This window comes from Primulina eburnea, chromosome 13, assembly GCF_022965805.1.
Source record: "Primulina eburnea isolate SZY01 chromosome 13, ASM2296580v1, whole genome shotgun sequence".
In the NCBI taxonomy this organism is placed as follows: Eukaryota; Viridiplantae; Streptophyta; class Magnoliopsida; order Lamiales; family Gesneriaceae; genus Primulina; species Primulina eburnea.
In genome coordinates, this window is record NC_133113.1 from 20,046,042 (window position 1) to 20,062,709 (window position 16,668).

The 16,668-nt window shown below is 36.3% G+C and overlaps 1 protein-coding gene across 2 annotated transcripts; it reads left to right on the forward strand.

The window, feature by feature from the left end:
• The first annotated feature begins 12,184 nt into the window (after window positions 1–12,184).
• LOC140809374 (replication protein A 70 kDa DNA-binding subunit B-like) lies at window positions 12,185–13,857 on the forward strand. 2 transcript variants are annotated; one of them, XM_073166972.1, is made up of 7 exons: window positions 12,185–12,286; window positions 12,348–12,472; window positions 12,550–12,631; window positions 12,705–12,821; window positions 12,964–13,121; window positions 13,200–13,320; window positions 13,406–13,851. In XM_073166972.1, the coding sequence occupies exons 3-7, from the start codon at window positions 12,629–12,631 to the stop codon at window positions 13,658–13,660; spliced, it is 654 nt and encodes a 217-aa protein (XP_073023073.1). In that variant the 5' UTR covers window positions 12,185–12,286; window positions 12,348–12,472; window positions 12,550–12,628; the 3' UTR covers window positions 13,661–13,851. The 2 variants fall into 2 exon arrangements, with proteins under 2 accessions (XP_073023073.1, XP_073023074.1); XM_073166973.1 differs by lacking the exon at window positions 12,705–12,821 and having other exon boundaries at window positions 13,406–13,857.
• Window positions 13,858–16,668: the final 2,811 nt, after the last annotated feature.

The following is a 16,668-nucleotide window of genomic DNA, read 5'->3' on the forward strand; positions in this document are numbered from 1 at the left end:
TCTGGAAAAAGATGCTTGTTGCGAAACACATCCGCCCGGGCGGAAACTCTTGTCCGCCCGGGCGCGATTGTATTCTTGGAAAATATCATGCTCGATTCCATTCCTTAATTTCTGAAGGAGAATGATATGGTAAGGTCTAGGGGACGACTTCAAATGGATGGAGACTTGATTTTGCAGCCGCCACAAGCTTTCGGAGAGCACTTTGCGCTTGGATTGAAGATTTGAAGTTGTCCGAGCATCGTTCTTCGCAGATTTCGTCTCGCCTAGTATTTCTAATCTAGTTTCCTTCATTTTAAACTTTGTTTTGTTTATTTTTATCATGAATTCTAGTAGCTAAACTTTATTATTTGTTGGGATTAAAGGGGATCCTACCCCGAACTTTGATTTGAATTAATTTATATTTCGATTGTGCGTTATTCTTGATTTTACTACTGTTTTACTGTGTTGTTAAAGCGTAGCTAACTTTAACGACGTTTTCATATCACGAGTGAGTTCGAGAGAATAACGAGTGATAGGAACGAGTAGTATAATTCGCGGATCTACAATTTGCATAGATTTATGAAATTGGATACGTGCCGATAGTCATAGTCCTTGGGGTCGAAAACTAGGGGATTTCATAGATCGAAATGCGATTTGCTCTTGATAAATAATTAAAGATATTTAATTACTTTATTGAGTAAAATTAGTTTGGCATAGCTCGAGAGAGTGTGTTCAATAGATTAGGAAATCCTGTCGGAAGCGTAGATCACGATCGAACGAATTAAGTAAGTAACGAGGGGTAGGTGAACCGAGATTCCCAACAAATCCATTTCTCATTGAATTTTAACTCAACATTTTAGATTAAATTCTCATTCATTACTTGTTGAATCACTTTAATTGCATATTTATTTGAGTATAGTAGGAATAATCACACAACTCAATTTTCGTTGCTAAAAGTTAAATAACTGAAAATATTAATTGTTAAACACAGTCTTCAGTGGAACGATACTCGTACTCTTGTAGACTATATTATTACTTGGCATCGTGCACTTGCGATTAATTTTGAGCAGATAAAATCATATTTTTATTGGGGATTTTACTGTGCAAGTTTTGCTCGATCAATAACCACGGACTTATCCTCTCGATGAATGATAACCACTTGGAAAGTCCGAGGGAGGGTTGTTCGGTATAATCATCATATGACTACCCATCTTTATGTTTGGACATCTCTATGCCCTTACCAAGAAACGCAGTACACAACATCACAGATGCTAGTCTCGAGCTCAAGCGACCTTTATCCATGTTTTAGGCGGCTGAATCGACTAGCAACGAATTTAGAATATGCAGTGTTTACAAATGAGTTTCAACATCGAATTACGATTCATTTGTATTAAAGCATAATCAAGGACTTTATCTATGCTGCTTGCATGGGTATACAGATAAAGTATAACGAAACCATTAAAAAGTAAATTATATTAAAATAAAGATTGTTTATTACACTTGAGTCAATAAATTCCCTAGCCAACCGTTGGCTTGCAGGGCATCTACTTTAACAATCTCCCACTTGCCCTAGAGCCAACTACCCTTAATTCCATTGCTTCGCGATGCTTTTCAAACAATGGTCCTGGCAAGGGCTTTGTAAGTGGATCAACAACATTATCTGCAAAGGGGACTCTTTCAACTGATATGTCTCCTCTTCCCACTATCTCCCGTATGATGTGAAACTTCCTCAGTACATGTTTGGATCGTTGATGAGACCTTGGTTCCTTTGCTTGCGCAATGGAACCAGTGTTGTCCCAGTACAACGGGACTGGATCAACTTCATTAGGAATAACGCCCAACACTTGGACAAAATTCCTCATCCAAACTGCCTCTTTGGATGCATCAGATGCAACAATGTATTCAGCTTCAGTGGTGGAATCCGCAATGGTGTCTTGCTTGGAACCTTTCCAAAAGACAGCCGCACCATATAGCATGAATACAAAACCAGAGGTTGATTTCGAATCATCTACGTCACATTGGAAGCTAGAATCAGTGTAGCCTTCCAATTTTAATTCTCCACCCCCTTAGACCATGAACAAGTTCTTAGTTCATCTCAAGTACTTAAGAATATCTTTCACGGTCTTCCAATGCATTGGACCAGGGTTCGCCCGATATCTGCTTGTAACACTCAAAGCGTAAGCAACATCAGGATGTGTCGATATCATATCATACATGATGCTACCATCATATCTATCTCTTTATCAGTTTTGGGACACATAGCTTTAGATAGAGTAATACCATGACACATTGGTAAGTATCTTCTCTTGGACTCTTCCATAGAGAATCGTTTTAGAATGGTATCGATATATGTGGCTTGGGTGATACCCAACATCCTTTTTGATCTATCTCTATAGATTTGTATTCCTAATACATAGGATGCTTCACCGTGTCCTTCATGGAGAATTTACTGGCTAACCATACTTTAATTGATTGCAATAATCCTACATCATTCCCAATGAGCAGGATATCATCAACGTAAAGTATTAGGAATGTCACTGCACTCCCACTAACTTTCTTGTACACACACGGTTCCTCAAGATTCTTAGCAAAACCAAACTCTTTGATAGTGCTTTCAAATCTGAGGTTCCAACTCTTTGATGCATGCTTGAGACCATATATTGATCTCTGAAGTTTGCATACCTTATGCTCACTTCTTACTGATGTGTATCCCTCTGGTTGAGACATATAAATTTCTTCTTTGATGTCTCGATTGAGGAATGCAGTCTTTACATCCATTTGCCATATCTCATAGTCATACCATGCTGCTATGGCTAGTAGTATTCTAATGGACTTAAACATAGCAACTAGTGAAAAAGTTTCATCATAGTCAACTCCTTGCCTTTGAGTATATCCTTTTTCAACCAGTCCTTCTTTGAAGGTCAGTACCTTCCCATCCGCCCCAAGCTTTCTTTTGTAGATCCATTTGCATCCTATGGGAACGATTCCCTCAGGTGGATCCACTAATTTCCAGACTTGGTTCGAATACATATAGTCCATTTCTGACTGCATGGCTTCAAGCCATTTGGTCGAATCAGTATCAGATATTGCTTCTTTGAAATTCATTGGATCACATCCAACACAAGACTCATCATGGCCTTGTTCATGAGGAAGCGTATATCTTGCAGGTGGTCTAATAACCTTATCAGACCTTCTAGGAGCTTGTACTTCAACTACTGGTTGTTGGGGATTAGGTTCAACTACTATAGTTGAGGGAGTATATTGAATTTCTTCAAGTTCTATCATCTTGCATTTTCTATCTAATAGAAATTCCCTTTCCAAAAAGGTGGCATTTCTTGAAACAAACATTTTGCTTCATTGGGATGATAGAAATAATATCCAACAAAATTATTTGGATATCCTACAAAGTAGCACAAAGTGGATCTACTATCCAATTTGTCTCCAACTGTCTGCTTCACGTAAGCAGGACATCCCCATATTCTCATGTAAGAATATTTGGGAGTTTTACCCATCCATATCTCATATGGTGTTTTATCCACTGCTTTAGTATAAACATTATTCAACAACATTGCCGCAGTTTCAAGCGCAAAGCCCAAAAACGATGTAGGCGATTCAGTGAATCTCATCATTGATCGAACCATGTCCAACAAGGTTCGCTTATGACGTTCAGAAACACCATTCAATTGTGGTGTTGCTGGTGGAGTCCACTTTGAGAGAATCTCATTCTCTTTTAGATAATCCAAAAATTCAGCACTTAAGTATTCTCCACCTCGATCAGATCGAAATGCCTTAATACTTCTTTCTTGCTGATTTTCTACTTTAGATCTGAATTCTTTGAACTTTTCAAATGCTTCAGATTTGTGTTTTATCAAATAAACACACACATACATCGAATGGTCATCAGTAAAGGTAATGTAGTAGGATTGCCCATATTTTGTGCTAAAACTTAGCGGGCCACAAACGTCTGTGTGGATCAAATCCAGTAGACCATGTGCACGTTCCATGTTTCTATTGAATGGAGTCTTAGTCATTTTTCATTTTAGACAGGATTTACAAGAAAGTAGAGAATTTATGTCTGACAAGTCAAACATGGCTTCTCCCACTAGTTTGTGCATCCTTCTTTGGGAAATGTGACATAGTCTAGCGTTCCATATTTGTGCGGGATTTGGATCATTTAACTTTCTTTTGTTTGTTGTTGAAATCGTGTTTACTTGGACATTCACTTATCATTTACAGAACATTTCTGGCACATATAATTTCTTATGTCCGAACTTCTTTTAGTGAAATAAATATGTTCTGACTTATCGGGCTTTGTAGGCCCTTTAAGTGTCCTTCAGAGTTTGCCTCTTATTGGGATTGTTTTTCTTGTGAGGGGCAGAACATTTCTTTCCCTTACCTTATGGGCCATTTTTTCGTCTGACGAGAGGCCCATAAAAACAATTATTTCCTGTTTTATGGTGATCTCATAAGTTATAAGCGTATTGACTAGCTCTTCAAGGCTATCAAATATCTTATTAAACTTGAAGTTCACCATAACCCCGTCAAATGAGGAAGAAAAGACAACAAATTCATGTTACCTAGTAACTCGTTAGGAATCACATATTCCAGGCCCATCACATTCTTAATGAGCCCAGTCATACGTACACCATGCTCATGGGCCAAAGCCCTGTCTTGCATGCGTGTAGTCATGAGCTCCTTGAAAGTGGTGTGCATAGTTTCATGCACCATACAACTCTTGCACAAGCATTCGAATGTCAGCAGCATTCAACACTTCCTCAAACTGTCCCTACAGTTCATTTGACGTAAAAGCGAGCATGTTACACTTTAGCTTGCATACTATGGTCCTACCATCTTGCATACTTTGTCAGTTCAACAGGACTGACATTAGTGTGTATGCCATTTTCTCTGAATTCAGAACAATTTTCCCAACCAGTCTTGAAAATTAGATTTGATTAGCTTGTTAATAATAAAAAATGATTACGTGACGAAATCGAAAAAATATACTGATACGGAAACAGAATAATGGTTGCTGATTATTTTAAAATAATTTTAAGATATAAAATATGGATTTCATTTTATAAATTACCCTCCTACTATTTGAAATTTCCACCACCCTCTGATGAAAAAGGGAAATCGTATTTCCTTAGTAGGCACATAGAGTCCAATTAGCAAATTATAATCCCGAATAATATCAGCCAATTATAATTTCTAAAAGGTAGAGTCCAATTGCATCCCTATGCAACCTTCGCGTGTTTTGCCTCACGTTTAATAAGACCCAATAATATGACGTCGTTTATTTTCGCGTGTCAAACCAACCCATCAATATTGAATTGTAGTAGACGGTCGCCATGAGTTCCCCCAATAATATGAGCCAAAGTCATGGGAGTTCCACTCAATTCACATCATATGTCTGGTGGAAGTCACAGCTTTCTGGCGTACAGGCCTCCCCAATAATATGAGCCAGACACTGTCCGCGGGTAGCGATCAACATGCAACCACGGTTGATGGAAGGCAAGGAAAAATTAAACTCCTTTAATTTTTACTTTTTCGGTTTGATATAAATTTTGAATCTTATTCAAAATGAGGGATTTTAATTTTAAAATTGTCTCATCATTTTAATTTAAAAATCGCGTGCCACGAGTTTGTATGTTTGCCGGATTCATGCAACTATATTATATAATAATATACATACATGCATACTACTATATATTGCATATATATCATAATATGACATTAAACAATAAATAAGGATGTTCGATCGCCAACACTATTAGATCCATGTGAGCCAGACACGGATCCAGGTCCAAAACCTAAGTGAATGCAGGGATGCAAATGCAACAATTACAAGAGCTTCCAATATTTTACATGTTTTCATCTTGATCATCGGGCCCACCATCTTCCAGTCTTGATCTCCCACTATTTCTAATAATTACATTTAAATAGCCATGGCACATAAGGGATACATCTCATGGGGTGGGAACGAGCCATAAACCAGGCCCACTTTAATAATATCGAATATTAAAAACGAATAAAACAGTAAAATATCCTAACATACACCTAACACGTTGGTCAAAGCTCTCGATCATCCTTCATGCATTTAATATAAATTATTAACATCAATTTAATTAAACAATTTAATTAATTGATAAATCATATATCAAATAATTTTATCACTAACCACCACAATTATTAAAAGATTTAATAAATTAAATAAACTCCTTTATTTAATTTCCAATTAAATCAATAATAATTGATTTCTTGTAAAAACTCATTTTTTACCATAAATAATTAAAATCATATTCTAATTATTTATTTCACAAGAAAATTATTAATTTTTCAAAAATTAATTTCCAAAATAAAAATTGAACCAATTTTCAAAAATATCAATTTTACCCAAAAATTTGAAAATCAGAAAATAGCACCCTAGGCCCATTATTCAGCGCGCTTCCCGAGACGCTCCCGGGCAGCCGCCCGCCCGCTGCCCGAACGTTTCGGGCAGCGGCAGCGGCCCTGTGCGCGCAGAACGCGCACATGCGTCCGACGTCGCGCGCAGGCGTCCGACGCCTACGCTAGCGCTGAGCGCAGGCGTCCGGACGATTGCGCTAGCACGGTGCGCGCAGGCGTCCGGCGCGGTGAGCGCAGGCGTCCGGCGCCTGCGCTCCCGCTGCGCGCTGCCGTGCGTGGCCCTGCGTACACGGACTGCTCGGAACAGTTCCGGGCAGATTTAATTTTTTTTATTTTCGAAAATCCGGAAAAATAAATTTTCGTGGTGCTAAATTTTCTGAAAAATTTTCTTGTGTGGTTAGAAATAAATTATTCAATATAATTTAAAATCATACGATTTTAAAAAACCTTGGCTCTGATACCACTGTTGGATCCGGTTTCTACGCGCCCAAACGCAGCGGAAGTAAAGAATGTTTAGAAAAACCTTGGCTCTGATATCAAAATATGTTTTGCTTTGGCCACTCGTATGATTTTAACAAATATTCATAGGATGTAAAGAATGTTATACCTTTGGTGAATAAATCAAGTGGCTCCAACTACTCCGGTATTAGCGGACGTAGCTCTTGTTGTAAATCCCTACGAACTTTGTTCGATCTCCTAATCCGGTCCACGACTGGAAAGATTTTTCCTCTTCCAATTTGCACTAGAAAATTGGGAGAAGTTTTTACGTTGAAGATTTAAAATTTGAGAGAGACTCAAATCTCCTTTTCTGAAAAGTTGGCCAAAATTTTGGAGGAATTTTTAAGCAATTCTCGTAAGTCACAAAAATTGGGAGACTAGGAGGCTACCACCTTTTTATTTATATATTAAAAACAAGAGCCTTTGACCTAAATTCCATAATTAATTAAAAACAAGAGCCTTTGACCTAAATTCCATAATTATGGATTTAGGTTTCTTAATTAAATCCAATGGGCTTTGTTAATTAAATGGACTAGTCAAACTAGTTTAATTAATTATATTAAAGTCCATTAATAACTTTAATAATTTAATATGTTGGACTTATACTCCTACAAGCCCATTAAACATATCTCTCATCATATTTAATTTAATATTTATAAACTCAACTTTTGAGTTTAATAAATTAAATTCATAATAAATTCAACATTTGAATTTATTATTAAAATTATAAATTCAACTCCTTGAATTTTATCATCTCCGAAATTTAATATTTAATAAACCCAACTTTTGAGTTTAATAAATTAAATCAATTATAAATTCAACATTTGAATTTAATATTTAAATTATAAATTCAACTCCTTGAATTTATCACCTCCAAAATTTAATAATTAATAAACTCAACATTTGAGTTTAATAAATTAAATTCTCAAATTTTATAAATTCAACTCCTTGAATTTATTTTCTCAAAATTTAATTATCATTAATTCAACTCCTTGAATTTACTATATAATATAAATTCAACTTCTTGAATTTATTCTCTCAACGGGAACAAACGATCCAGTGCTTGTGTGACCCTCAATGGTTCAGGGATACAGCTAGCCGTGGGTTCACAACTCTTTGTGATTCAGGACATAATCCTTTATTCGGGCTTACCCTAGTTATCCCCATTCTTTTCATCAACACCTTGATCAAGAATGTCAGAACTCATTTCTGATTGCACCCATCGGATCATGGTAAGAGTGGACAGTAACATCGCCCCATGATCCCCTAGGTATCACTGATAGTGCCTGCAAGAACCAGTCGATTATGATTAACGTACAGTACGGTCCCTTCATCTCATATATCCCGATCGAATCTACAACCATTGGTTCATCGAGGGTTGCATATTAATTCGATAACTATGTGATAACTATAATAGTGGCATCGCGTGTACTATTGGAGAACTCCTTCTCCAACATACATCTCATACTCAGGCCAGAGATTCCATGCACTATTATTTCATTAGATCACATAGGATATCCACACCCATAGGTGAGCGGTGAATCCCCGACTACAATGCACTGGCTCCTATATGTGTCGCAACTGTACCCAACCTCGCCACCTGATGACTCTCCTGGAGCCGGTAAACGAGTCAAAGCACAGCCCTAGCATATAGAGCCTCAGTGTTGTCCCGGGTCGTAAGGACTAATGGTGTACAATCATAACTGATAGAGGTGGATTTTACTTGTTTTTCATATCGTATTTTGTTGCATTGTGTTGCATTTATCACTGAGATTTCGTGCATTTTGTGTTGTTTTAGCATAATCTATATCTTTGTGTCGCTCATGTGTTTAGTGGCGAAAATGCAGGAGAATTGTGAAGAAACTGAAAAAAGAGGAAGAAAGTCGAGAGACCTCCGCCCGGGGTCACATTTACATCCGCTCGGGCGCGTTCAAGCTTGGAGAAAGAATTTTAATCGAGAGACATCCGCCTGGGCGGAAACTTATATCCGCCCGGGCGCGCAAAAATCTGGAAAAAGATGCTTGTTGCGAAACACATCCGCCCGGGCGGAAACTCTTGTCCGCCCGGGCGCGATTGTATTCTTGGAATATATAATGCTCGATCCATTCCTTAATTTCTGAAGGAGAATGATATGGTAAGGTCTAGGGGATGACTTCAAATGGATGGAGACTTGATTTTGCAGCCGCCACAAGTTTTCGGAGAGCACTTTGCGCTTGGATTGAAGATTTGAAGTTGTCCGAGCAGCGTTCTTCGCAGATTTCGTCTCGCCTAGTATTTCTAATCTAGTTTCCTTCATTTTAAACTTTGTTTTGTTTATTTTGATCATGAATTCTAGTAGCTAAACTTTATTATTTGTTGGGATTAAAGGGGATCCTACCCCGAACGTTGATTTGAATTAATTTATATTTCGATTGTGCGTTATTCTTGATTTTACTACTGTTTTACTGTGTTGTTAAAGCGTAGCTAACTTTAACGACGTTTTCATATCACGAGTGAGTTCGAGAGAATAACGAGTGATAGGAACGAGTAGTATAATTCGCAGATCTACAATTTACATAGATATATGAAATTGGATACGTGCCGATAGTCATAGTCCTTAGGGTCGAAAACTAATGGATTTCATAGATCGAAATGCGATTTGCTCTTGATAAATAATTAAAGATATTTATAGTCCTTAGCATGTGAACGACCTGAAAAGCCAAATGCTTTTAACGATTTGATATATTATGAAATGTTCTATACATATAAATTCAAGTAGATTCATGGCGTATATCGATATCACATTTTGCAAGCTTAACTATGGGGGGTAATGAATTCAAACTTACTGTATTACCTCCATTCCTCGAACACTAATATCAAGCCATGAATCATCGTTTTGGCTATGTTTTTTCCATCATAATATAATGTCATCATATGATTATGGATTAAATTTCAATGTATTCCATGCCTACACCCTCTCAGACTGAACTCAAGAAGCACATTTGATCCATGGCTTGAAATCATTTATAGCTGAAACAACCGTCATATCCTCAACAAGGATCGTGCTTTAGAATTCCCAAACGTGCTGATGTATCTTAATCCCTTGTAGACCCCTTCGTTAAGCTCTCCCTTGTGCATGGGTATGTGAGGCGAGCAATAATTTATTATTGCCTCAAATGATATAGCCCCGTTGGGACGGACGAAATCTTATAAACGTCTATAGAAGTAAGCACAAAATTGTTAAACTAATTAACCGATGAAATTGAGTTACTTTGGAACTTTGATTCCTTACATTCTAAGTTTTTTTTTTATAAAAAAAACTATGTTAAATTGGTTTATTAGGCTTGATTTTTGTTGTTATTATTTAATTCAGTTATTCAAAATAAACTTGTTTTTGTAAATAAAAAAAACTATTATTAATTAATAATTTTTAAAATAAATACATAGATTTAGGTGTCCATTTATCGCTAAATTTACACCTCATCTTCTTCAAATTTAATTCATATATGCACAAAGCCGAAAATTGTGTGTATATAAAAATACACACAATTGAAATTATATGCAACCGAAATATCATAATTTTTTTTAAATAACATAGACTACATAGTAGAATGTAAAAATACATGTCTTCTCAATAAATAAATATATTCAGATTTACAAGGAAGACAACACGGAAGCAACCGAAATATCATCATTTTTTTAAATAACTGCTTCTTTGTATCATTGTTACCCATAGAATATTTCACCCTACATGTGGAGACAGTGTCTCATGTGTACATCCAGGGTCCAGATTTAATCACAATTACATGAGGTCCACTAATTTTTTTTTAAATCACAAATGTGGCTAAATCTGGACCATCTAAATCTTGTGGGACAGTACCTCTACAGGTAGAATCGAACCATCTGTTACCCATGGGTCAAGCCAATTTCTGAGAAATGAAGTGATTTTTTATCGGGCAAATTATTCTTGTTTATAATCTGTTCCAATTTTACATTTTGGGCCTGGGCTAATATTTTTGACCGCTTATTAATCATTTCATTGTCTTGACACTTTATGCACGTGGATCTTCTCACCTTCAAAACACTCGCAGCTTTTCATTTTTTGCCCTTGCCATCGTCTACTTCCGTGTTGTCTTTTACGCCAATCCATCACTGCTCGCATAATATTATATGCAGATATAAACCCCTCTTCAATGTCTAAATTTTAGACCAACCCGATAAAAAATCACTTCATTTCTCAGAAATTGGCTTGACCCATGGGTAACAATGATACAAGAAGCAGAAGAGTAAAAGCAGCAAGAAGAAGAGTTACGGTAAGAAAAGCGGTGCGTGTTGGCTTGCTCAATTGTTTACATCCAACAGGTGCTTTTTTCTGAATTTTTTTAAAGATAATTTAATTTAATTTAGCTTAATTTAAATATATTTATTTAGTTTAAATTTATAAACGTTATAACAAAAACAAATCTGAAACGGTGAGTTTGATTGCAAACCAATTACATTCCGAAACGATGTCAACTAATCAAACAGACAAAAATAAGTCATATTCAATTATTAGATAATATAATAAATAACATTTCAACCAAAGTTATTCTCATTCTTTAAAACGTTCAGGGAAAAAAAAACCAGAGTCGGGACTTTTGCCAAAATGGAAATGGATAATTCTGTTATTGTTCCTATCAATTCACTTCAAACATACCAGAAAAATGCCAAAATTAAATTAATGGTTCTGCGACAAGGAAATCAAACCTCCACAAGGCAAGGTTCAACAACTATCCGCAAGATGATATTCATGGATGAAGAAGTAAGTTTTTAGATAAATAGTAGAGGCAGAAAAAATTCAAACAAAAAATTTACTATGCCAGTCTCCTTAAAATATTGTTCTATCATTCTTTATAAGCAAAATTTACAGAAAAATATCATTTTCAATATATTGGTTGTATTATCTTATAATACTGATTTGCTTGTGCTTTCTGTCTGAAGGGTACATTGATTCATGGTTTAATGTTTTCAAACATAATTCAACTATTTGAAGATCAGATGAAGATCAACAAGACTTATATTATCGAGGACCCGATTATCCAACCGATAAACAAAAGTATCCAAATGTGAATAAAAAAATTGAATTGCTGCTGCACAGAGGGACAATACTCAGAGAGGCACAACAACAATTAACATATGACAACTTGAACTTTGACTTTAAAGAGTTTGCTTATGTGAATACAAATCCAATCACTGATAATGAACATGGTAATCTTAATACATTTATTTTACATTTATAAAAAAAATGCTATGTTTGTTTAACGTCTGACCCATTTTGTACAGTTGTTATTGGAATTCTGATGAAAGTTCGACAAGTTACTCGTTTTGAAAGAAAAGACAAGCTCGGCTTTGGTTATAGAAGGGAAGTCATTCTGATTAACACAATGTAAGTTCGTAAAATAAAATCACCTAATTGGACATTTATTTCAAAATCTTTTTTCTTGCAGGCTACAAACTATCACAATAAACTTATGGGATGATCTCGCACTGAATGAAGGACAACTTCTAAAAGAAAATCGTATTCAAAACTCAATCGTGGCCTTCTGCAATCTTAAAATGAGTGTATATCATGGTATTGTCATAAAATAATTATATTTTTCTTGTGTTATAAACATAAATAATTTGGCCAGCCTCTTCTAAATAAACCAGGATTTCCTCAGTTGCAATGAACATTCACTACGGGAATGCTGCTAAACCCAAAATGTAACGAAACAGAAAGAATAAACTTATGGTACGTACAAGATCCTCATTCCTTTTTTCATTAAGAGTTATTTTCTGCTATTAAACAACTTTTGTTGGCATAGGTTGGAACATATTGTGGGAAAACAAAGTTTGAATATATTATGGGCGGCAAAACAATCAAAGATTGTGAGGAAATCAAACTAGAGCAATTGATGGATAAAAATATTTCTTTGACACAGGTACAAGAAATATTACAACTCGGTATATGATTTCCAAAATAAATTTACAAAATATGATGTTACTAAATTATATATAAATATGTTCATGTAAATGAGATTATGTAATACACATACATACTAAAGTTTTATTCTTTTCTAACAGGACATGCATTACTGCTTTAAGGCAACTATATGTGATATTGAGAATAAATCAAAACCATGGTATGATGCCTGTGCCAGTTGTCTCAAAGCAACCATCCAAACAACGAAAGGAATAAATTGTGCAAATTGCACAAAACAACCAGTTCAAATTATGCAAAGGTATGATTCATATTCTCTTATGTTGTAGTGTTGTTAAAAAATCCTACTTAAACCTTGATGCCATGTGAATTTCTATAGGTATCGGTTAACAATGACAGTGCAAGATAATGACACATCAGGAAGACTTACCTTATTTGAAGATGTTGCCTCAGATTTTATTGGTTGCTCGGTGGATGAATATATTGAATTACTCAATAAGGTATACATAATTGTAATTGTAAATCCTTTTGTCATATTTATAATTGTTTATTAATAAACTTCCCATTGAAACTATATAAAAACAGGAACAGAATGAGACAAAATTTCCCATTGCTCTTGAGAACTCAATCAAGGAAGAGCATGTGTTTCTTTTCAAGATGGATCCAGAAATTGTTAAACAGAAAAAAGAACTGTCTATAGTAGTGGAAGGCTTCCAAAGGCCATTCCTAGATATCTTCGACACCAACCAGCCTGGAAAGCAAGTGTCGGCAACCAGTTTCCATGATCGCAAAAGGGAAAAAAAAAACAGATTCACCGAAAACTACAAAAAAGTTAGATGACTTACAAGTTTCAAAGCATGCAACAGATGGAAGTTTTGAAATCGAAGTTGACAAGAAATTTTCTGCATTTAGTCAAAGACGAAGACGTGTATTGAAGCAGAAGTTAAAGTGATTAGCTTGAAAAAATACTAATATAGATAGTGATTAGCGTATAAGAGGAAATATATAGAATATTTCTGAATTATTTGACATCAGTAGCATTATATGATTTATTCCTTTTAAACAAATTTTTGGAATTTTCTAATTATTAGTATTAAATTAATTATTCTTAAGAAATAAATTGATTTTTTCCAATTGTATGTATTTCTTCGTATTGCACGTGCTTTTTCCTAGTTCATATAAAACTGTCAATCATACTCGTGACTCCACGACTCAGACTAGACTCAATCCTAGTCTAAGGATCCCGATTTCCAGACGTTGACATTCCATATCGATCACCAGTAATAGAAGAAACTCCAATTCTATCCATATCGATATGGTATCGATAACCAGTAATAGAAGAAACTCCAATTCTATCCACATCGATAGCCAACCGTCCGGTGACCTATACGTGATACACTCACTATCTTGTGACATCGTTCAATGTGCCCGTGACGATCCAACCACTATCAGGCACTTCTGTCACAAGATCACTCTTCTAATACACGCTTCCTATAAATCAATAGAACAAGTATATCAAATCAAATCAATGAACATAATAATAATAAGTATGTGATTTAGGGAAACTCAAGTATATCCTACTTGAGTCGCTCCCAATACCACATTGACTTATACCTTTCGTTCGTAGTCTCGGTCTGAAGCAATAATCGTTCTTAACTCAAGACTGTCTCTGTAAATTTGAAACGGCATATCGAGAATCATAATATCAATATTCCATTCTCAATTCAACACTGAATCTGATTAATCTGGATTTAATTCAAATCACGGCATAACGGCACAATCTCAGTATCCCCGTCAATACCATATCAACAGACATCAATTACAAATCATAACTCATATCGGATACAATCTGTAATTCATTCATAATCCAACACTGTCCGATTTCAAATCAATATAATCAGAAAATCTTAACAATCCCATAATTAGTCTGTTTTTCAATCTGACTTCGATTCTACGATGTCTAACATGTCGAGAACATCATATATGAATCCTATTCAACTCTGACAATAGCATAATTTCAAAACATGTCAAAACGTAACAAAACTTACGTCCAATGGTAGCCTGCGTTGATGGGAACGCAGTACCGAAGTCGGATTCAAAATTGAACGGCCGGATTCTCGCACACTTAAAATCAAAAATCAAATTTGTAAAGTTGGCTTCGTTTTTCCCTTTTCCTTTTTGTTTCTTCGAAGGATATATATATATATTTATATATATATATATATATATATAAATATATATATATATATCAATTCGCATGTCAAGGCAACGTGGAAAATATTCAATCTGCATGTCTTGCGCATAAGCGCGACGTCCACTGGTGCATATGCACGAGACCTACTGGTCTCGGCCCTTGGCAGCTTGCGCATATGCGCGTCCATCTTCCGTGCATATGCGCGAGGCTCTCTGGACAACACTTGGCCTCTCGCACAGCTCGCGCATATGCGCGCCCTTACGTCGCGCATATGCGCGAGGTCATCTGTCCGTTTGGCGCATGAGCGCGCATCACGTCGTGCATGTGCGCCAAAGGCAGTGTCCTCGCACATACATTATCACGTTACCTCAAATCGTGTCTCGGTTGGTCCTTTCATAATCACATTAAATTATAAATCAATAATCGACAATTAACAGCGATTAATTATCGGGGATTACATTTCTCCCCCCCTAAGATATGGTTTCGTCCTCGAAATCACAGACAATCAATCATTTCAATAAGAAGGGATGTAATAGCAACTGAATAGAAACTTACATCAGTGAAATAATGCTGGAAATTCCTGTCTCATATCCGATTCAGTCTCCCAGGTGGCTTCTTCAATGCCATGACGAGTCCATTGAACTTTCACAAGAGGATTCGTCTTCGTTCTGAGTCTCTTTTCTTTACGATCGATAATCTGGATCAGCTTTTCAACATAACTCAGAGATTCATCAAGTTCGGCCTCTTCTAGCTGAATAAAATGTGAGTCATCAGGGAGATACTTCCACGGTATAGATACATGAAAGACGTCATGTATTCCTGATAATGAAGGTGGTATGGCGAGTCGATAGGCACGATCTCCTATCTTCTCGAGAATCTCATACGGACCAACGTATCGTGGAGACAATTTCCCTTTCTTGCCAAATCTGACAACTCCTCGGAAAGGGGAAATCTTCAAAAATACTCGATCTCCAGTCTCGAATACCAACGATCGTCGTTTGATGTTGGCATATTTGTCCTGTCGGTCCTGAGCTGCCTTCATTTTCTTCTGAATCAATTTTACTTTCTCCGTCATATCTCTGATCATGTCAGGTCCAGTCACAGGAACTTCAGAGATATCATCCCAATAAAGAGGGGATCGACACTTCTTTCCGTACAACGCTTCAAAAGGTGCCATCTCAATACTCGTTTGATAACTATTGTTGTACGAAAATTCACAGAGAGGCAATGCATCTTGCCAATTAGTGCTAAAATCAAGCACTACAGCTCTCAGCATATCTTCTAATGTCTGAATCGTCCGTTCTGAGTGTCCGTCAGTCTGTGGATGATATGCGGTACTCAGATGTAACTTCGTACTGAGAGCCTGTTGCAAACTCTGCCAGAAGTGTGAAGTGAACCGAGGATCACGGTCTGAAACAATCGACTTCGGCACTTCGTGCAATCTGACCACCTCTCTGACATAAATATTGGCCATCTGATCATATCGGTACATCATTTTTTATGGAATAAAGCATGCCTATTTGGTTAATCGATTAATCACAACCCAAATCGCATCACAACCTCGGGAGGATTGTGGCAACTGTGTCAAAAATCCATAGAAATGTGATCTCATTTTCATTCAGGAATGGACAAACTCTGTAACAGTCCTCTAGGT

Excerpts from the sequence above, each read along its gene's own strand:
- LOC140809374 (XM_073166972.1), top strand. Across the intron at positions 12,822-12,963 it reads AAAATATTTCTTTGACACAG|GACATGCATTACTGCTTTAA; the intron begins GTACAAGAAATA and ends CTTTTCTAACAG. Across the intron at positions 13,321-13,405 it reads ATATTGAATTACTCAATAAG|GAACAGAATGAGACAAAATT; the intron begins GTATACATAATT and ends ATATAAAAACAG.